Source organism: Pogona vitticeps, chromosome 6, assembly GCF_051106095.1.
Source record: "Pogona vitticeps strain Pit_001003342236 chromosome 6, PviZW2.1, whole genome shotgun sequence".
NCBI lineage: Eukaryota > Metazoa > Chordata > Lepidosauria > Squamata > Agamidae > Pogona > Pogona vitticeps.
Window position 1 is genome coordinate 46354992 of NC_135788.1, and position 23727 is coordinate 46378718.

At 37.4% G+C, this 23727-nt stretch overlaps 1 protein-coding gene across 2 annotated transcripts in view; it reads right to left on the reverse strand.

Annotated features, from left to right (window-relative positions):
• Window positions 1-23727, reverse strand: part of GADL1 (glutamate decarboxylase like 1) — a 117547-nt gene that overhangs the window by 75096 nt on the left and 18724 nt on the right. For both annotated transcript variants that reach the window (XM_020808061.3, XM_073003445.2), the window contains exons 2-8: window positions 20654-20829; window positions 19961-20087; window positions 13444-13534; window positions 11302-11408; window positions 10655-10770; window positions 6541-6620; window positions 6379-6433 (exon numbers count right to left, since the gene is read on the reverse strand). In XM_020808061.3, the coding sequence (XP_020663720.3) occupies window positions 6379-6433; window positions 6541-6620; window positions 10655-10770; window positions 11302-11408; window positions 13444-13534; window positions 19961-20087; window positions 20654-20829 (752 nt within the window). The remainder of the gene's footprint in view (window positions 1-6378; window positions 6434-6540; window positions 6621-10654; window positions 10771-11301; window positions 11409-13443; window positions 13535-19960; window positions 20088-20653; window positions 20830-23727) is intronic.

Below are 23727 nucleotides of genomic sequence, written 5' to 3' on the forward strand. Positions count from 1 at the left end.
TCTTGAGGACCACAGCAAGGGAGGTTTAAGAAGTTACATTACATGCTGTACCTAAGGGGCTTAATTCTTTGCCCATGCTCCAAATAATAATATTTAAAAAAAAAAAAAACTCCTAGTATCTGCAGATATAAACAAATACAGGTACCTGAAGCACTCATCACCTCTTTCCTTTGTCCCCTTTCCCCAAAAAGGGCCCTCAGATGTGTCTGGTGCTACACAACTTGGATTTGGCAAAAAACAAAAAACAAACCAAAAAAAGACAGCAGGAGCAGGCTCTAGTTCCTCAAATGAATGTCAAAAAAAGTACAGAGGCTGTATCTGGTAGAAATGTGACATTCATTGTTTCCATCTCCATTGAGAACAGCTCCTTAGTTAAAATGAACACAGTATGGAAACGGTACCTGCAGAATTCCCCAGCCACCATGGACAGGCCTTAACACTAATGCAAACATCTTGCAGTCACAGTGTTTTTCCATAATAGGTATTCTTCCAGAATTATTTTTCCTACATAGGAGTCTCATGCGGCCCTAATACTAATTCACATGGCAACAACATGGCTGTTGATGACACAGTTAATTAGCTCTGCTACCCAAATACTATCCTGCCATCTCGGGGGGGGGGGCCTACTCACACAAAGGAAGACGTCAGGCAAGAACACCTGAATTTGCCATCAGATGTGAATTAGAGTGCTTATCAATCAAAAATGAAGATGACTGCATGGCAGCTTCGCATGCTACAGAAGAAAACCTGGTTTTCTGAAATCTGAAAAAAGATGGGGCCACTAGGAGAAGGAAGCAGGACACAATGAAAACACTGATTCTACAAAACATAATGCAAAGTTTCTGCTATTCTCAGATCCATCTGATCAGTGTTGATGGGCTCGGAAACGTGTGGAATGAATGAAGAATTAGTGAATTTCAGGGATCAGGGTATACAATGACATGACATCCAACAACCTTCAGAACTGCAGTGCAGACAATTCCTGCCGCAATCAAATTCAGCCACCAAGAATGGATGGGTGGGGAATTCTAAGACTTGTTGTCCAAACAAGTAAATTTTTTTCATGCTCTAATCATTACTGCATTCTTGAGAAAACAATGTCCTGATCCTAAGGATTCACAACCTTATAGCCACAAAAAGAATGTGTAGGAAAAAATATCAAAAGGCCCTCTTTCAACTGTAGCTTGCTATCACCCAAAATTCATAAAACTCAGCAAGAGGAGCCATTGACAAAACAAAAGGAGCAGCAATTGCAAAATCAAGATACTGCAGGGCATCAAGTCAATGTCTGTGTGACATGGTATGCTGGATGTGTCTTAAAGCCAACATGTAAGGTTTCTTTTCACACATCCACTAAACCCATTGTAGACTCACAATATGATTTTCCAGTGAAATATAAAATTTAGGAAAGGATGTTGAATTTCTGATATTCATTTTCTAAATACATTATGATGATCTGGCCTAAAGAACTATTTTTCAGTGGATGTTAAAGTTGGTCTCACATATATATTACACACAGCTTTCATAACCAAAAAGGAGCCATTCAGCTTTACATAAATGTTAGTTGTAGGGCTAAAGACATATCTATCTGAAATACTTATGCCTTGCTTTCAAATTCTTCTCACTGCAAAATAACTTAAGAAATTACAGTCATGCCTCGCTTAACGATTGCCTCTGCAATCGATTTCACTGGAACGAATTAATGTCGTTAAGCGAGGCGCCACTGTATTTCTCTTGTAAAATGATTAAAGCAAAAATACTCCGTAAAGGAATATTTTCCTCCCAATGTAACAGCTGTAAGCTTTCATTACACTGATCTATTGATTGCAGTCACTTCCCAATTATGAACAGAAACACTGAACAAAATCACAAAATAATATATTTTACAACCAGTGGAAGAACCTCATAAATCCCACCAAATGAACTCTTCTGACTATGAGGAGACTTTAAATAGCTTTTGACCTTAACTCAGAGGAAAGTACTTGAGCAAGTGCTTTCAACAGATTTCTCTCTCTTTTTTAAAAGAAGCTAACTAAAATAATTGTTAAAAATATAGAAAATATATTTTAAATGTTTTAATGATATCAATGGTAGGGGTGAGGAAGGATCCCAGCACTTCCAAAGATACACTTGGTGGGGGCATGAGTCAGCATGTTTTGTTGGCTGCTCCTAAATTTCAATGCAGGCTAACATCCTCACTGTTACTGTTCCACAAACAGACAAGGACCTTTCAGCCCAGACAAACTGACCTGCTTCTGAGGAAAGAGAAGTTCTCCTGCATGTTTAATGAATGGATGCTACACTTCCTCTTTTCTGCTGCTTTTAATCCAATAGCACTTTAATATTATAATTTGTTTAACTGGGCTTTAATATGCACTGCTGGATAGCTTAGCAGTTTAGGTTTCTGGCTGTAGAGCCAAAGGTTGGGAGTTCAATTCCCCACTGTGCCTCCTTGACAGGAGCTTGACCCAATGATCCATAGGGTCCTTTCCAGCTCTGCAGTTTTAAGATTAAATTATTATTATTGTTGTTGCTATTATGGTCACTTCTTGTTTACTGTGTTGTCAGCTACCTAGAGTACTGAGAGAAAAGCTGGATACAATTAAATGAAGAAATACAAAATATTGCTGCCCTTTCTTCTTGTCACATGCCATTTTTAATGGCTGAAATCCTGCTGGGGTCCACCTGCACCACTGCCCTAGTATCAGCTGCAGCAGAATGCCACTGATTAAAGGTTTTCTTTTGCAATTTCACCTGCAACTTTGTCACATCATGTGTAAACACTGTGCACCTAGAAATCACACATGAATTGAGAAACAGAATCTCCTATGGATGTTAATCTAAAATAAAATATATACTTGCAGAAATGATTTCTTCTGGGAAAGGCGGCTTCTGTAATGCACTGTCACTGAAAAGCATCCATGGGAAAAAGCACAATGGCCAGATTGTCACAACCACTTTTCACCACTATGAAATATCTCCACTAGCTGTTTTTGTTTGGTTTGGTTTTTAACGTACAAGCTCAAATCCTGTTTAAAGCCATAATTCTGCTGGGGCTCCCATATCATGATAAACTCCTTTTCCCATATGGACTTGATTAACTTTGAAAATTAGATGGGCAGCTGATGAATGATGTGTCACTAGTGGTTCCCAAACTATGAAACTCCCTGTGCAGGAATATGTCAAGAAACTCTGCTTACATAAACAGTGTACAGTACTGCTAAATAAGCGTAGATGTCGCCTTCTGGAGAAAAAGAGAGAGCCCTGACAGAAACTCAATCCTTTGTCTTCTTATCTCAGGATGCAAAAACCTACGACAGGCAAACTCAATTAGCAAAATACTTTGCATTTAACATTTAACTTAAAGAGCTCAACTTCAGCACAAGAGAATGTACGTAACACATAATGACTTGGTAACTCACGAACCCACTGAAAGCATGGCTGCCCTTAAGCAAAGTGCAGCAACAGAAGTTCTGCCTGAGTTACTTTTATACAGACTGCAGCCACTGCCGTCACAAACACCTGCCCGTTGCAACTGCAGCCTCAGTAAATCAACTGCCGTTGTTTGGCTGACCAACATACAGTTTCTATCTACTCAGGCTTTCCTATGTGAGTATGTATGTTCAAGACTTTAATTTATCTCTCAGTAACCTGATCTATACAAACATTTTATCAGAATATTTGTCTGCTTACATTGTTGTCAGCTTTTAGGGCTAAACTACACCCTGTACTAAATGTGCAACATGAAGGTGAGGCTTAGCTTCCCTACCTTTGTCATGTGGACAAGAAAGAGCTGAACAGCCAATCTGGAGCAGGACCACTATGTACTAGTAGGGGAGGTTTAAAACCTTCCTCCCCAACTGCTATCCACACCGGATCCCCACTCCTGTGCAGCCTCTGACTAGTGTTTTAAAAAGGAAATACTCCAGTGATACCAATTAAGCATATTTTTCTTCCATTTTCCAAGGAGGAACAAACTTAATGCAAAAAGCAGAGTAGAAAAGTCATCATATACTGTGGCTTTTTATCCAATGTTCCTCGTGTTCCAGAGTGAGGGTCTGCACACTTACTTGTAAGGAAAAAAAGGAAGAAAAGTTCTCCTGCATATTTTGTGGTCGATATGTCAGTCACATGCCAGGTTGCATGCCCGGTCCTAGAAGAGGTATGTTACCGTTGCCTTACTAATTGGCTGCAATTTATCAGAATTTATATAATTCAATTTACTCCAGAGTATAATCCCTACAGGCAAATGTCGCACACAATGGGCAACAGAAAAAAAAATTATATTGTTTTCACATACCTTTAGCAGTTCTTAGAACATTGGAATCTCTGTCATTATGTTTTATCTGATGGTAAATGTTGATTGTTTTTGGTCGTTGTGGGTTTTTCAGGCTCTTTGGCCGTATTCTGAAGGTTGTTCTTCCTATCATTTCGCCAGTCTCTGTGGCCGGCATCTTCAGAGGAGAGCGCACAGAGTGCTGTCCTCTGAAGATGCCGGCCACAGAGACTGGCGAAACATTAAGAAGAACAACCTTCAGAACACAGCCAAAGAGCCCGAAAAACCCACAACAACCATTAGATCCCAGCCGTGAAAGCCTTCACAAATTAATTGTTTTTATTATAATTTAATTTTTTTACCATAAACGACCTTGATACTATTATGAGATAGTTAAAATAAATATTATCTGAAAATATGAATACATTTATTCTATTGTTAAAATGACTGAGAAACCTAGCATGTGAAGAATTCTGTGCATCCAATGCAATGAATGCAAACCATCACCATACAAACACTCTCATCCTGAAGAAACTCATGAATCAAGTTGCATTCTAGGGAAATATGAGATGAGGAATGGTGCTAACACCATATGCTGGAACTAAATTGACACTGTTTTCAATTTCAATTTACATTGCAAACCCAAAGCCTCCATTGCTACTAACCCAGAAAAATGCACACTTGTTTTGTACCACACTAGTTTTTCTTCCCTTTCATAAATTTTGCAATGGCACGTAACATTAATTGAGAACAAGGTCCCATAACAATTCAATTTTCAGGACAACTGAATGACAAGTGCGGCTTTATCCATGTCCACTCAGAAACAAACACTGTTCAATTCACTCCCAGGAAGTGTATACAGGATCACAGCACACACAGGAAATACATAAAATATACCATAACAATATTTGCTTTTACAGGGGAGATTCATTTGTACAGTATGTCATCTTTGCGTTTTCTGCATTGTTTAAAGAAGATGTTGCTTATCTCCAGACATCAGCTCTTGCAGCTGTAAACAGACTGTGGACACCAAATTCCCATGTGAAATACATAATCTTCACATATACACATCAAAAATACTGTTAAATGTGTATCCAAATACATACATCAGATTTTATCCCCTTCCTGTAATCTTGACGCACTGCACAGGAAAACAGAAAAAAAAGTGACAACCCTCTGCTCTTCCCTGTATCAAATGTATAGCAATCATGTACAAGATTGCATTGTGGTTTGTAAGGAATATGGATGGAGTTAGATAATTGAATTCATCCAAGACATTTATAGATGCTCAAATTAGATAAAATAACCTTTCAAATGCCCATAATTTTTATTTCAAGAAAACTGAACCATATCAGATACAGTTAAAGATATCCATATTTCAATAAGGATATGGGCTTTTTAAAAAAAGAGTACAGGAGAAGAAGCTACAACCAAGTATTGCTTCACCATGAAACAGTTTCACTTCAAATCAAACTATATTTTATCAAAAAACCCTTTAAATATGAAGAGAATGCTCTTGGCCGTCAGCATTTGTCTCATCCAGAACTGACAGACTGACTTACAGTACATTAATAGATTTGTTTAAATTTTACTCCAGGTTTTTTCCATTTGCTCAAATTGAATGAAATATCTAATAAAACACTATAAGCATTAATGTAAAGCCCGAGTAGTCTACTGGCTTGTTAAATGTCACCATGAGATATTTGTCAATATCTGCAGACATAATCTAACTGAGATACATAAGAAAGTGGTTTAGGACTGCAATGCAAAAGTCATTGTTTATAGCCAATCTATATTTAAAAATAAAATAAAAAATACTGATGATGAGAGAGATTAATCATGGTCCTTGATGAGGTCACATTACCCATTTTTCAGGATGAACTAAAAGAACGTTTGGGAAACCTAATCACCTGAAATGTATAACTTACAGTGCAATTTGTAGAAAACAGGCTACTCCTAAAAAGAACATTTTAATGTATTAACTGCTCTGTTTTAACCTCGATTCTCCCCTTTCCCACATACTTTCATGCAATCCGTCAACACACCTTTCACAGGGCACAGACACATTGTCTTGCTCTCTCACTCAATCTCCCCCCTCTCACCTCTTTCCTGGCCCGCTGGACTTGTTTCTCCAGTTCCTCAGGTATCATCTTACCTCTATGGGACACAGATTTAAAACTTTTCAGTTATCTCCAATTAGGTTACTCACTTACAGCACTACTGCATTTTTAAAAGGATCAAACCAATGCTTTCGGGTATCTTACCTTTCATCACACTTAATGAAGTAAACATTTTGTGTGCCAAGCCCCAAGAACGATGCTGCCTTCTTCACAGAGTAATGACACTATGTAAATGCAAGGGATGTGAAACAGGCATTTAATAGCAGAAACATTAAGTAACACATTTCCTGTTGCAAGAAAATGCAAATGCAAAGCAAAACCAGAAGCAGACAAGGCCAGTTATATGCATAGAATAGCAACCATAATTTCCCCAAAAGCTCCACCCATGAGGAAATATTGAGGTTTTTAACATTGTATCAAATTATGTATTTAACAGTCACAAGTGTCATGGTCCCAAATTGTTACTAAAAGTCAGGTTATAGATATAAAGCAACAAAAGGGCATTAAATCAAAAATTTCCTTTTATTGCTTCAATGGAGGTTTTGACAGCTTTTTCGCTTCTATTTCGTACATAAAGTTTCACTCTTACTCTAAAATTTGTATTCCAATGACTATTTTTCATTGTATGACAAAATAATCAATATTGTCTAGGCTTCTAGATGACAAATTATAAAACAACTCCATTGGATTTATCACCTCATCCACTGGGTACAAATTTGGGGTAATTTCCTGAGATAAGACATTCTATACTCATGGACAATTTTCCGAAAAATGGTCACAGGAGGACTTCTGAGTAGAAACCAGTGGTGACTCATATCCATCAGGAATAATAAGAACAGGTTGGTAAGTGGAAGGTGAAACCAAGGTCAATAATAGGTGAGTGAATTAATCTAGTTGTTGTCCCATTCCTCCTGCCTTGTAAGGACATTACAGTACAATTCCTTAATGTAAACAAATATATGAGGAACCCTTTGCCTTACAGATGTTTTGAACGACCACTCCCACAATCTCTTGCTACTGATCACAATGACAAAGGATTCTGGGAGTTACTCTCACAGATCAGAGAAATATCAGGCTTCTGGACACAGTAGCCATTTTATTCAGGCATACTCAGTGCTCCAGCTCCACTCTCTGTGTTATCACTGACCTGAGTGCATGGAAGGTGATGGGTCAGAACAGGAGGATCTCTGCTATCCACGCCCAATCCCCCACATCCCTATTCTATCACGAAATCTTGCAGACCTAGGAAAGGCTAATTATAAAGGAAATGCTGCAAGCTCATTCACTTTATAGCACCTACACAGACTTTCACACTAAATACATGAAGGCCTGGTGGACTTGCATGTGTGTCCCTGTTCTTCACTCCACTCTACGTGCTTTCAGGCTGAATGCCCGAATAGGACTGTGCATTGTCAGGATGCAGCTCACAACTTGTTGACTGTACCACATGCAGTCCTGAGGTATTAAAAAGGTTACCCAGCTCAAGTACAGAAGAGCAAAGGAGGGCTTGGTTCTGGGAGTAATCCTGAGAATGGAAACATGCAAGGTCTGGATTGACCCCAACAAATAATGGCACATGTGAAATAATTCATTAACTTCTTATATTCAAATAATCTCTGACTTAACAGCAAATCCTGAAAGGCTTTGAAGGATTCTACAGAGCTCCAGAACAGACAACATGTGGCAAGAAAGTCTATGAGAACTGACTTATTACTTTAGCAAAATAATGGCTATTTCGCTATGACTTACAAAAAAGAACAGGTAGTCAGTGTCAACTTTCAATGTTATTTAAGGGTTAAATTAATATATTTGCCAACGATCCTCAAAAAAAGCCTTAAATTGTTCCTTTGCACACAGCAGGTGAAACCAGGTGGTTAATGAATTCAGTTTTCTTCCAGAGACTTCACACAAACTCTGTTACGAAGGAACATAATTATGAAAAATCTCCCAATTTTTAATTTGTTCGTATACTAAATATGTTCAAACCTGTTTTAATTTTTTAATAAGAAGGATCCCCTCCGAAGGGTGCCCCTTCTTTTTGACAAGTCTTCTTTCCCCAGTTTTAGACAAAACGCAAAGACTCTACCAGCGACCAGCACCCAATCTTTTCCAACATGACACATTCACAAAGCCTTTAAAATTCATTCAGTCAGATTGTTGTGTGAATAATAACATACATAGGCAGATAATTAATCTTCAGTTACACTGCATTACACCAATAATGAAATACGTGTGCAGAGCCACAACATACTATTCACTAGAGGTTTGGACTCTGCCAGCAGAGTTTCATTTGAATTGCAAGTGATTCTTACAAAATAACGACTTAATACATTAAGACTTAGTACACTAAGAATCACCTATTAAGCTCCATTGAAAGAGTGACATTGAATTATTGGGAAAATGTCACACCTCTCAGGGCTCAGCAAAATCTATGAGATGGGGGAAACATTGTACCCCAGAATCTTAGTTGTCTCGGGAAGACCTACAAGTTTTTATACAATTTGATTTTATTTACTTTCACTAACTGTAGCCCACTTGATCAGATGGAAGGAAAGTGGTATGCAATCCATAAAACACTTATTCCAGATAAAATACACATTGTACCCATGACTTGCTGCTGATTTTTGGTGGAACAGAACAACATGGTTACTCCCTGGAAATAGCTGTAGATAACTAGATCACAAGGAAGGGATTAAAGCAAAGCTTTCTTCCTACATTGTGCCATAACTGTGGCAAGGGGGTGACTTGACCTGAAATTTTATGGTTAGGTACCCCTTCTCACATTGCACAACCTGCTCCAGCTCCGACACAATGAAAGAATGTGGCTAGTGCAAAAATTCAGCTTTCCATCGTTGCCTCACGTGCTTGAAGAAGATGGGAAGCATATAACCCATGACACACACAACAAAATTCCATTGCATCTGAATCTACATTCTAATTTACCGACTAAAAGGAAAAAGAGGATCACTCACATGATTTACTAGAAAACAGACAGTTAAAAATGTTTTGCCATGAGAAACACAAATTACCATCTAAATACAATCATTGAAGTGCAGAATGTTCCATTTAAATTACACAAAACACATCCTAAATAAGTATTTCAATTTGTTTCTGAACTGTATTGTTTCTGCTTGACAAACCATTACAGGTCTTGTTGCTTTTAGGGAGATGTCATTTCTCCTTACCAATCCAGTAATGATTATGATGAAAAAAACAAAACAAAACAAAACAAATGTTTTACTTCTGCCCTTGCTATTTTTAAACCTGGGACATCAGCAGGAAAAAGTTCCACCTTAAGTTATAACAGCATCGCTCTTCTGCATAGTGAGTAAAAGGGGGAAAACAAATGAATATTTTCTTGACTTAACTCTTTCACTCTGAGAAATCTACCTTCCAGTGAAATGCATGCATCAAGCAAGAGAGGGAATGGTGAAGGAAAATAACCCACAAAAGTGAAAAGAAAGCTTATTGAAAGTTCATTCAATGCTGGACAAGCTGGTAACCAACCAACATGAGAAAGGAGGAAGGAAAATGGTGGTGCAGAGCTTTGATAAAACTGAGCACTCTCCCCCAAGGTTTTCCTTCTGCACCACCGCTTGGCTATGCTCCTCTGGTTGGCCATGCCAAAGGAGGCAGAAAATCTTTGACATCTCTCGTTTGACATCTCTTCTTGGCATCTCTCTGGAATCACCTCCTGGTGGATCTATGCCTTGCTCCCTCCCTCCCTAACTCCAAAGGGCTGCTGAAGACACTTCTCTTCTGAGAGGCCTTCAAAGGCAGCTTCTTTTGAATTTACTCAGCTCTCCTCTGCTGCTTTGTTACGCTGCAGCACCAGGGCTTTGTGCCAGCTTATTTTAGTCTGTTCTTGTTAGGTTATACATTTTATGTGATCGTGGTTTTTGTTGTTTTATATGTACACCAACCAAAATAGCATTGTGCCCTAGTGGGGCAGTATACAGATGCAATGAATGAATGAACTGCAAAGCAATTGATGAAACAACAGCCCAAAGAGGACAAGGGCAGTTGGTAGAAGGCTATCCAACAAAATTTAACTTTCAAACTAAACGCTAAATGAGGTCAGCCTAATTTTATAGACTCGGGGATCATGATTACCAGCCAGATTTTGGGATGTAGTATGGGTCCCTAAAGATACATCTGAGAGTGGCTATAGAAATGTTTTTTTTTTCTGAGATGATTTGTCTTCCCTCTTGAAAATGCTTTATTACAATGATTACAAGGTAAAAAATTAATTAATTACCTCTTCTGATGTAAAGAGAACCAGTCGAGGCATCCCTGAAAGCCCTTTTTCCTTTATATCGGGACAGTATTTGTACCTTGCCAAGTTCATTGCATACATATTAGAAACAGATCCACCTAGAAGAAGAGAAAAATGCAATACAAATCCTAACTAATAATTTAGGTTTCCAACCTGCAAGCGTAGAAGTGAACGTTTTGGCCTAGACATGAAATAGTGTCACACTAGCAAAAGTGTTACCTGGAGGAAAACATTCATTTCAAGCCACTCTTTCTTGATACTTGCTTTCCAGAAGCTAATAAAAAGAGAGACACTTCCCACAGTGAGTTAAAAATGGCTTTAAAAATTCAATGTCGAAAGTGTTCTAAATATACAGGCAATTATTTGTGGGATCAAACATATGCAGACAGCAATAGGGATCTTAGAGAGTAGAGAAATGAAAATTCACACCATTGAAGAAACCAGCATAAACTGTGTAACTTTCTACCTTGTTATAAGCAACACGTTGCCCTAGGGAGGGAGGAAGTATCTAGAGCAGCTATCCAGACATCCTCAAAGGAGCACTGCTGTGCGAATTCAACTCTAGTTCCTAGTACTGGAAGGTAACAAACCTAAAACAGAATCATCACTAAAAAGCAAGATCTTCCTACCTGGATTAAATATGCCATCGCCTTCTTCCCATCCAATAAATTCAATCATTTTCTTTAGGACTACTTCTTCTACTAACAAAAACACCGGGGACACCTCATAGGTGTATCTGAATAAAAAGAAAGGTGGCATAAACAATTTCAGCAGTTGTTTCATCAAACTGAATGTAAAATGGAGTGGGGTAGAGATCACGGATATGGGTGTAACACAAGTAAATGAAAAATGTCCCCAAATTTCACAAAATATAATGCTGTAGAAACACTGACTAAATGTTACTCGTTCTTAACATTTTTTTAAAAGTAGTAATGTTACAAGCTGTCGTTACGTCACAAAAATAACATCACTGCTCCCTCATTACTTCCAAAAGTTTGTTATAGCAAACATTATATGGTGACTCTTACTACCATATTGCGTTAAGGTTTATGAGAGGTTCCACATTACATCCCTCATGGGAACTCATGATGGACTGTGTTTCTTCTCTCTTTTTTTGCAATCTTTTCATTACAATTATCATTATTCACTGATGCTGCAATCCTGTGATCTTCTGAAAGTTTGAAGTCTCTACACGTCCCTCTTCCCCAAATGGATAATTTAGAGTGGACATTATGGAATGAAAATTGTTGCTTTAGTATCTCACACCCACACCCACCACCCATAAGATTAGTTTATCATGAAATGTATCTGATATTCGCCTTGTGATTCCGACCCATTCACCTCACAAAGTATTATTATTTAGCAGCTCAGTTCTACACCTATCCCACACCCTTATGGTTTTAAACAAGTATTCATTGCTGCTCTAGGAATACTAATGGTGTAAGAGCCAGGGTGTCCAAATATGGTCTTGAATAAAAATCTTCGGTAAAAGGATTTCAGTTCCTCTAAGACCTCTGAGGAAACAATTTCAGAGGTTCGCCTTCTACCATGGTATTGTTGAATTGATAAGAAAAACTTGTACCCTGAATATTCCCAAAGGGACAAAACTCCCGTTCTACTTGAAATTTGAAAACCCCACCTAAAAAAGCAAAATAAAGACAGACCAACTAACTATGGAAAAAATACTCTCAAATCATCATGTGAACACATAATACATTTACAGTAGATCCCGGTATCTGCAGGGGATCAGTTTCAAGGCCCACACCCCACAGATGCTGAAAAAGGAGGATTATAGTGAACACTATTATTATTATTATTATTATTATTATTATTATTATTATTATTATTATTATTATTATTATTATTATTATTATTATTATTATTATAGTAAATAATATACATAGCATGGTCTCTGGCTCCCTCTCGTGGCCAGTTCTGGTAACTTCGTCATTAAAAATTTATATTTTGTGGTTTTTTCTTTTAATATTTTTAGTATTTTCAGACTGTGGATAAGAGAATCAGCAGATACTGATTCCATAGATAAAGAGGTCCTACTGTATATTTACATATTGAATGTTGTTATAGTTGCATAATCAGTTCATTTAGTCATACTAATAAGACAGTAGATCTCAATATAAAAAGCATGGTTAACTTTCTTTATATTGCATTGATTCACATGAATGAATGCAAAGACAATATTTTGCCTCCAGTATGTTGATTAGAGTATGAAAGCATATTTTCCTTCTACACCTAGCAGGCATGACTATTCCACCACATACTGATATAACGATTGAACAAGGCAAATGGCTGAAAAACCAACAATGCATAGGTTCAAAATCCAGATTGCAGAAAGACATGTGACTATGCATATATGTCTTATCCCAATGTTACCTACACAAATGAATGTCTAGCAGAACAGACAATGCTTGATGAATGCATGGAAAAGGTGTATGCACAAGGGAGAAAGAATAACCTGAATCAGCTAAATTTTGCCATATTAAGGAAGGGAGGAAAGAATAAAAATAAGAACTAATAAATTGAACAGAATAGAATGCCACATCTAATCAGATTTAAGTTAATGGCATTTCCTTTTCATTTGTACTTTGGTGTCTGCATGGAACTTACAATAGGTGAAGGTCAGCTTAATTCATCTCATATCTAAAGAATACATCCCTCTGTATCCTTTAATATACATAAACATCTACAGGAAATAGAATCTGTAACACTGCATTTCCAAATTATCAGCATGATTTCAAGTAAAATACACTTACACACTTGGGTTTAATGCTTCTGTAATGAAACGTGCCCCTAAAGAGTAATAATCAATCCCAGCATACAACTGATTAAAAAATCTTGGATGATCTGTAAATAATAAAACATATATTCAGTAAACATGAGAGATGCATGAAAAGCAATGCACAAATAGAAAAGCTGTTCACCGAGTTCTGATCTCCATTAAGAGTGTTAATACTGACCACTAAAAATTGGGGGTGGGGGAGGTCAAGCCCCATGATTATCATCAGGCAAAGATCTCTCTCCTTTATGTGTGCCTTCTGGAGCCTACTACTCTACCTTCTACATGATGTAAGACTTTCTTTACTAAGAAATAAATAAAAAGGACTGCTATGAAACAGCATAGGGGAATGGGGCTCATTGCTATCTTGCTTACAGCACATCAATTCACCCTGTTTTCGTCTTTTATTTGAAGAGGGTCATGCCTTATTTTTAGTAACCTGCCCCAAGTTATCATTGTTTCTTGAGTTGTAACACTAAACAAAAGGGATACAGATTCATAATGGCATTTCCAAAAAAAAAAAAAAGAAAAGGCACATGGGTTCGGTACAGATGCAGTAGACTCAATGAAAACAATGGCCAAACTTCTGTTGATTAGTGTAGTAAATTGTACTAGAGTAGGCCCATGGAATCAATGGGGGGTTTGGTGAGTCACCTCCTCTGTAAGTTCTGTTCATGCAAATGTGTCCACTGTAATTGTGACTTTCTATGCTAAAGTAAGCTGAAGTTAAAATAGGCTCATTTGAATCAGTAGAATGTATGGGGGTCTTGTTTATTTCAATAGGCATATCCTAAGTATGATACTGTGCTATAGTGGACAGAGTGATGGATTGGATTCCATTGCCCATCTCTGCCATGGAAACTCACTGGGGTGATGAAACTGGTAAAACCTCACATATCCATTTCCTACGAACAAGCTTGCCCCATAAGACTAACTGCTATTCAATGCACAAGAATTTTTATGTCTGCATTTAACACTAGTTTTTCAAAAACACGAGCTACAGTTTTACACTATCAAAAAGCTATGTATTTCCTTAGTTACTAGTCTTCAAAGCCTCATTTTCCCACACTCCCGTTATATGTCTATTCCATATTGTGAGACAATTAGGATCATGATATATGGCCAGATGCACATGGCTTTGGGGAAGAATACTTAAGTGACTTCAAAACACTTTGATTTCTTATTTCATTGATATGGTATAAAATACATGTAGTGTTTATTGCCTTGTTCTTTTGGAAAAAAAAAACAGAATCTTTGGGAATTTATATAGGGAAATTTATATATTACCTTTTACTTAATAAAGAGAGTTCCAAAAATTCTAAAAATATATTTTCTATATATTCTCATTTTCTACAACCCCCTTTAGAGACATACAAGAAAGACAGATGAAGGAAGAATAATTAAACTGCTGGATATCTCAGTGGTTTGGGTATCTGAGGTTGAGAGTTCAATTCCCTACTGTGCCTTCTTGACAGGGATTGCCTCAATGATCCTTCTGGTTCTGCAGTTCTATTATTAGTAGTATTATTCAAAAATACCAGACACAGTCAATCAAAATTATAAAAGCATTGACTGGTGTGGTATAACCGATCCAAGTTTTAACCAAAAACCTAAGTATCTGTTAAATATCAACACAGTATGCATGCTGTTCCTAATACTGCTGTTTTTTGTGGTTCTGATGGTGTTATTTCTGAGATCTGCAACTGCTTATAGTACTGTGTGAAATTGCTTGATATTGTTCCCAAAGCCTCAATGACTACAGGGACCACTGAAGTATGTTGCATCCACAAGCAAAATGTTTCGCTTGCCAGACACCTGTATTTTGTTAGTTTTTCCAATTCTTTGTTTTCAACTCTGGCATCCCCTCAAATTGCAATGTCAATCATCCAGACATTTCTTCATTTTATTACTATTATATCTGGTGTGTTATGTTCAAGGCGTCTGTCAGTCTGGATCTGAAAATCCCACAAGATCTTGAATTTGTTATTTTCTGATACCCTTTCTATCTGATGTTCCCATGGGTTTCTGAGGGCCAGCAAGTTACATTTTTTTGCATAATGACCAGTGCACTAACTTTGCCAATCTATCATATCTATTTTTTTAATCTGTTGGTGCAATCTTCAGACATTCACAGATAAGGTGTGACACAGTTTCATCATTTTCTTGGCAGAGTTGACATTTACTGTTAGCACTAATTCCTTGAATCTTAGCTTTCATCACATTGGTTTGGAGTGCTTATTCTTGCGCAGCAAAAATCAAAGCCTTCGGTTTCTTTCTTAAGGGTCCCCAGTTTTAGCTGTACCCAAGATGAATTATTATCATGTTTTCCATCAATATTTCTCAGATGTTGTTTATGTAGTAGTTTGTTTTTCCAACTGTTTAATTTATTTTCAAATTGTTGTTCCTCATATTGAACCTTTGTTTCTGTTTTCAAAATATTCTCCATTTTCACCACCATAAGTAATTTTTCTCTATTTGTACAAATATAATCATTTAGGCTTCTGTTTTCCCCCACTACTACCTGCTGTATTTGCAGTAATCCATGGCCTCCAATTTTTTGTGGTAAATATAATCTCTCCACATCACTTTTTGGATGTAGTGCGTGATGCATGTTCTTTAGCTTCTGTATTTTTAAAATCTAACTCTTCTCATTCATTTTGGGTCCAATCTGTTATTCCAGCTGTGTTTATAACTGTATTTCCACCATTTTGATTTTTTATTATTCAGAAATAGCAGACACAGTCAATCAAAATTATAAAAACATTGACTGATATTATATAACAGATTGTATTGTTGTTGTTGTTGTTGTTGCTGCTGCTCCTGCTGCTGCTGTTGTTGCTATTGTTATCTTCCATAGGAATGGCTTCAGTGCTTACACAATAGATAAAGCAGCAATAATGAAGAATATATTTTAAAAATATAGACATTCTTTAATTTTTTAAAAAGTTGAGTCAGATCCACAACTAACACTTGATATATTTTAAGATATTCTATGAGATGTAATTCCACTGGAACTATTTAAAATCTCAAAAGAAGACACTGTTAAGGTGCTACACTCAATATGGAAGCCATTTTGGAAAACTCAGCAGTGGACAGAGGATTGGAAAAGATCAGTCTACATCCCAATCCCAAAGAAGGGCAGCACCAAAGAATGCTCCAACTATCATATGATTGCACTCATTTCACACGCTAGCAAGGTTATGCTCAAAATCCTACAAGGTAGGCTTCAGTAGTATGTGGACCAAGAACTCCCACAAGTACTGGCTGGATTTCGAAGGGGTAGAGGAACTAGAGACCAAATTGCTAACATGCGCTGGATTATAGGGAAAGACAGATAGTTACAGAAAAGAATCCTACTTCTGCTTCATTGACTATGCAAAAGCCTTTGACTGTGTGGACCACAGCAAACTATGGCAAGTCCTTAAAGAAATGGAAACGCCTTATCTATCTATCTCCTGAGAAATCTATATGTGGGACAGGAAGCAACCGTTAGAACTGGATATGGAACAACTGATTGGTTCAAAATTGGGAAAGGAGTACGGCAAGGCTGTATATTGTCCCCCAGCTTATTTAACTTATATGCAGAATACATAATGTGAAAGGCTAGACTGGATGAATCCCAAACTGGAATTATGATTGCCAGAAGAAATATCAACAACCTCAGATATGCAGATGATACCACTTTGATGGCAGAAAGTGAGAAGGAATTAAAGAACCTCTTCATGAGGTTGAAAGAGAAGAGTACAAAAAATGGTCTGAAGCTCAACATCAAAAAACTAAGATCATGGCCACTGGTCCCATCACCTCCTGGCAAATAGAAGGGGACGATATGGAGGCAGTGACACAGTTTACTTTCTTGGGCTCCATGATCACTGCAGGTGGTGACAGCATGAAATTAAAAGATGCTTCATGTGAGGAAAGCGATGACAAACCTAGACCGCATCTTAAAAATCAAAGACATTACCTTGCCAACAAAAGTCACAATAGTCAAAGCTATGGTTTTTCCAGTAGTGATGTATGGAAGGGAGAGCTGGACCATAAAGAAGGCTGACTGCCAAAGAATTGATGCTTTTGAATTGTTGTACTGGAGGAGGCTCTTGACAGTCCCCTGGACTGCTAGGAGAACAAACTTATCCATTTTAAAAGAAATAAACGCTGAGTGCTCAGTGGAAGGACAGATCCTGAAGCTGAGGCTCCAATACTTTGGCCATCTCATGAGAAGACTCCCTGGAAAAGACCCTGATGTTGGGAAAGTGTGAAGGCAAGAGGAGAAGGGGACGACAGAGGACGAGGTGGTTGGACAGTGTTATCAAAGCTACCAACGTGAATTTGACCAAACTCCAGGAGACAGTGGAAGATAGGAGGGCCTGGCGTGCTCTGGTCCACAAAGAGTTGAACATGACTTAACAACTAAACAATAACAACATGAGATATGATAAACACCAGAGTAGGCCTGGGATTTTCTTTTTCCTCTTAAGCTTTGGTAAGTATTAAATAGATTAACATTAAATATGTGCATTTGGCTCCCATAGACTTTTCCAGTAATAAAAGTTTCAAAAGACTACAAGGAAGATAGTTTTGTTCATAGAACTAAGTTTAAACTCAAACAGTTAATCATGCATCCTTATACTGAAATGGTGCCCAATACACTATTTACCAATAAGTGCTAGCATCTTGAGGAGAAACACTGTACCTATTTTTCCCACACTTGAAATCTTATTTCATGCCTACAATTCTCTCCAAAAAATGACAATCCTCACCACCACTACTACTGCACTTCTGATACCTGATCATACACTAAACACACCTTTCTTGTGAATACATGTGCTTTGCCCTCTGACTCTACTGCTTTGAAATCATGCCTCTGCCTCAAGCCATAGCTCTAAGTTACTCATGAGTTCTGGCAAATGTAAGACCACATGCTGACTTCTAGAATCTAGATTTACTATTTGTACTTTGTACAGTCCAGCTGAAATGTGAAACCTGAGATACAATGCTTCTATTTGACAAGCGTAAATTTGTTCCCCACATATTTCAGATCATGCAGTTTCAAGGCAGGGATATGAAGACAGATGAGTGCTGTAGCTGAAGAAACCAGGTGTCTACATCATGCCAACCTAGTCATTTTTAAGTCCTCACTTGAAGAATGTGTGGCATCTTCTATCTGTCAGCCTGTTCAGAACTCCATTCCCTTGCTTTTCTCATCCACATCAAATCCTAGCCTAGAGCTCCCAGTTCTGATTACACAGCAAAGCCATTTCTTACATGAGTTCAGGTATATTTACTGCTAATATAAGTTGTCTACAAGGGAGAGAGGACATAAAAGCTTCAAAACAAAACAAACCATAACTAAGAGCAGAACTCCATAAAATACTAATAAATGGATTAAGCAAACCTTAGTAGCAACACATAATTTCTCAAATACCTGTACAAGACTCTACAATATTTTGCTCCAGGTTGCACTTGTGCTTTTCAAGTTCCCATCTTCAAGTACCGCTCTCAATAACATCAACACTGGAGACATTCACATGCCATCTAAATCCTGCCCAGATTTCTGCACTCCTGTTAGCATGCTCAGGAAGTCAAGGTAAACTAATTTTCACATCACTTTGCAATGTTTATGCTGCTTACCCAACAGTGAATTCAATAAACATAGTATCTGATACCTTACAGTAGTTATAAGACAACAGAACTGTAACAGAGCTCCATCAAGAGATGTGGGGCAAGAAAACAAATTACGTGCTGGTTAAGATTCATATAATGAGCACTGCTTCACATTAGGTTTGGGGTAAGATGGTAGGAAATTCACCTAAATATGCAGTTATCAACAACATCCCTAGGGTGACAGGAATATTCAATTCAAATGTACACTCCGAGTTCTAGATATACTTGTTTATAATATGAAGCATAAACACAGTTTGTGGAATGTGTCTCTTCCCTTACTCCTTTCTCCTCTTACACACTGGCTTTAGAACAGAAACTGTGTTTTGTTCCTGGTTACATTTAAAGCAGGATACTCTGGTTTGAAGTTGGTTAATTAACCTGGATACTAAGCCAGAGTGAAGTACAAAAGGGCAAGGAAGAGTATGTGCCCCTTCTGCTCATTTCCAGTTTTCACAAATTATGATTTATGAAGGTGGAAGATCACAGTTTGGGAAGCCTGGAATGTAACACTCCAACTCAACTAGAATTGAATTAACAGAATCAACTCCTGATTTATATATCAATGTTTATATAAACCCTATTAATTCAGCAATTCTACTCTTACTGGATTTAAGCCTAAAACATTTAGGAGCTTTATCTAACCTTACTATATAGATTGCTTCTGGGTAGAATTCGTTAGACAAAGTAGAAAATAAAAAGTCTGACAAAGCATCATCCACTTTATCAAAGAACGAAACGAAAAGAACAAAGTACCAACCCACAAAAACCTAACCGAAGAATATTACAATATCTAATACAATAAAAACAGGTAACAGGGATAAGATTCTTACTGGTTTTGACGCTGAATTTTATAACATCTTGGCAAAACTGCAAGAGTTTCTGATGTGTCTCTCCTAGGTCTTTCAATTCCAAATCAAGAAGAGTTTTCAGCTTTTCGGGAGGGTGCCATTCACACACCTAATTAAAGGAGAATATTAGGTCAGTGGAAATAAATTAAATGATGACAAAACTTAAAATTATGTGAGGACATTTTCTAAATATTTTGCAACACACATTATAAAAGGAAACTGACTTTTAAAAAACTGATCTGAAAACTGTCCTGATTGTTTTAGAATTTTTAAGTCAATTTTTCCTTTATTAAAGCAAGTTTATACCTTACTAAAGTTAGCTTAACAATTGTCATCTAAATTAAAACCAAAACAGATCTCTAACACAACATTCAAGACCATGTATCACAGATACATTACTTACTGCATAACAACTCTGATTCAGCACTATATGAAATCTACTTTGCATAAATCTCCCATTGCCAGCTCTCTCATTTATAGATACACAACAAAACAATAAACGGTTCTGTTATGCTTGTGCAGATTAAAAAAATGCTCACCAACTTTTATCTTGGGATAGACTACATAAGAACAAACCGGATTCCAGTTTAGTATTGCTAAATTCAAATGTCAATAAAAGAAGGTTTTGTGCTAATTATATTGTATATACAAAAGTATTGCATTTAAGATTTCTACCTTTTCTGATACATCAGCAGCCTTCTTTATCACCTCTTCCATAATAATCTTACTGGCCTCTTCCACAAATTTTTCTCCTGCTTTTGCATCTGCTACTGGGCCATTTAAAATTACACCATCCACTAAGATTGCATTTTTCCTTCTCTGCAGGAGCTCCTGCTGGTTATCTGTTTTAGCTGTACATGACAAAGGTAAAATAGAGGGAAATTAAATAACATCATATGCAGAATTAAAGTACAATATCACCACAATAAAGACAAGATTACAAAATGGCAACAATTCTATGCGATCAAGATAGCAGCCTTGGAAGTGTTCACAGAGTGGTGAATTTGTTTATAATTGTAACAAGGAATTAGTAGATAACATTTTAAAGTTTAGAGAACAGCTGGAGGAAGAATCAAACCCTTTAATATGACCCTTCCTGCTTTAATGTTTCAAAACATTCATACACTATGGAGAAAGAAATAAACCCAGTCCCTAGTTATCAGGGAACTAAGCAATGTTTACTGTGGTAGATGCATAACTGTAAGACGCATATGTTACTGAAAAGACAACAGAAATGGAGTGAAAAAAATTACCAGGATGTATGAATATAATTAGGAGTACTGAACAAATATAATTTCTCCATCACAGAGAAAACTCTTTCTCCCTCACAAGAGAAAGATGCTTGAACCACTTCTTTCATCAGAGCAGCTGGCTTGCTGGGGGACTGTTAACTCCTCTAATTCAAATGAGGCGTGTTTTTCCATTTGCCAAGGAACCATGAAAAAAGTATAAGATAGGATGGTAGCAAACATGAGTGTCAGAAAGAAAGAGTGATACTGGTGTGCGAAAGACTCACTAAGCACAGACAGATAAAGCAAGCTTTGAATTCACAACTGGAAAGTCAGTGGAAGTTTCATTCAGGAAATCCAAATTGTATCATCATTTTGATTTATAGGAGAACTGACATTTCCAGTCCTAGAGCAAATATAAATCCAATTAAAATCACTGAAGAACTACATTTAGCTCACTTTACAGGACAGATTACCCCAACCAGGCTTCTCTTGCACAGAGGTCAATACTATCCATAGGTACCCTAATGCACATGAACTCTTATCTGCAACTTATATTCTCTGTTTTTGCATGATGCAATCCCAAAATTGGACCTTATGCATATTGCACTGTATATGTACTGGTTGCTACAAAAGGATCTTGAGCGTTTAGTAGGTAAAAACAGGAGCAACAGTTATGATGTTACTGTCCCCTCACATGTACATAGTTATATAATTTGACTATGCGCACAGGGGTCTGGAAACAGGTATACAAACACTGGTGATCTGGAAGTGAGATTATCTGTCATAATTCTTGGGCAGATGTTTGGGTGTTTCAGCCACAAATCCATGTTCTACAGATTTGTCAAGTACACTTTAGTCAAGTGGTGATCATCCCCTCCAACCCAAGTGGGGCTACAAACACCTAAACAGCGTTAAAATTAATATCTGCTGCTACTGACCTATCTTTATATCCTCCCATCCAGGTAGATTATTCACCCAGTTCTTACAGTGAAGGTATGTAGAGAAACCATCTTAGTTGCTATTTTGTTCCAGACTCTTTCAAATTTCAAGTATCTTATAAACACTTTATAATGTATTCTGGCTGGGTCTTTTGTGGTCTAGCGAAAAGGATATGCAGTGAGCAAAGGAGGACAATTACACACAAGTAGGCAAAAGCTCCCTGACTTTTGACACTTGTGTAGAAGAGGGCATGTCCCAGCATATTCTGTTTGTCACACAGGAGTGACAGCATCTGCTCATTTTATGTACTGTATTTCTTCCCCCTACTGATAGTTTTAATTGACTTAACATTATATTTTAAATTACATTTTTGCCGTCTGTGGCAAGCTTCTTAAACTGCCAAGCTTGAAAACAAATTCAAATAATTTAAATTTTATTATCAGATTTTCAGCCACAGCTTTCCTCCACCCTATTGTTCCTGTTTTTATCAGAAGCAGGTTATAATTTGAAAAAGGTCTTTTTAAATTATGATTACGATTTCTTGCTGTGAACCTCTCTCTCTCTCTCTCTCTCTCTCTCTCTCTCTCTCTCTTTCTTCACATGGCTTATTTTCCCCCAAACTGCATTAAAGCTCATAAAAGTGTTTTACACTGCAGAAACAGTCAAAGATCTGGCAAATTCATGTTGCTGCTCTAACTGATCCTCTTTATGTTTCTGTGTGTACAAAGCAGAAACTGAATTTGAGGATGTGCTGAAATGTATCAGCAATTGACAAAGGGACTCAAGGTTCATAAGTGAATGTCTATATAGGACAGACAATCTAGAAAGCAAGATTTATTTACATACACTAGTTTAACAATGTTACCACCTGGTTATGTGTGCCATTGGTTCAACCAGGACTGCACTCCATTTAATTGGATTCTAGCTGCCCAGAAGCCTAAGCAAGCAATGGAAACTATAAGTACAAAAATTAACTGCTAACAAAAGTGTATCACAGTATTTTCCTACACTGAAGTCCAAGTGTTATTAGCAAATTAAGAGAGGTGGTCAAAGTATAGCCCATGGGCTGCACATGGCAAACAGCCACGTGACCTCAGATGCTCCAACCCCCATTAAAAATATTCTGCAAATATGACATTTTTCATTCCTGAAATCCTGCAAGAGTGATTCTACTGCAGTAAAATGGGATGCAGAATCCATATGCTTTCAGTTTGCAAGCAGGCTTCCAACAGTACTTGTTCATTTAGGAGCTGGTACAGCCTCTCCCCCCCCCCCACCGCCTGTGATACTAAGGATAGAAATACCCCAGACAGTCTGAAATTGCCCACCATTACACCAGTACTAGAACAGAATTCACAGCAGGTGTCAGTAGCACAACGTGAATGCAGAAAGTCTCCACACAGTGGTGTTGTCACCAATTATTCTGTTGCTGTTGTTTCAGACTTGAACAGATCATCACAAATACAAGGGGATAGCACACAAAATACTGTAGAGAATCATTTGCTGGATGGGACAAAGAAGAAAAGAGGCATAAGATGTCCAAACTCTGTAATCTTCATTCCGGCTATTCACAGGATG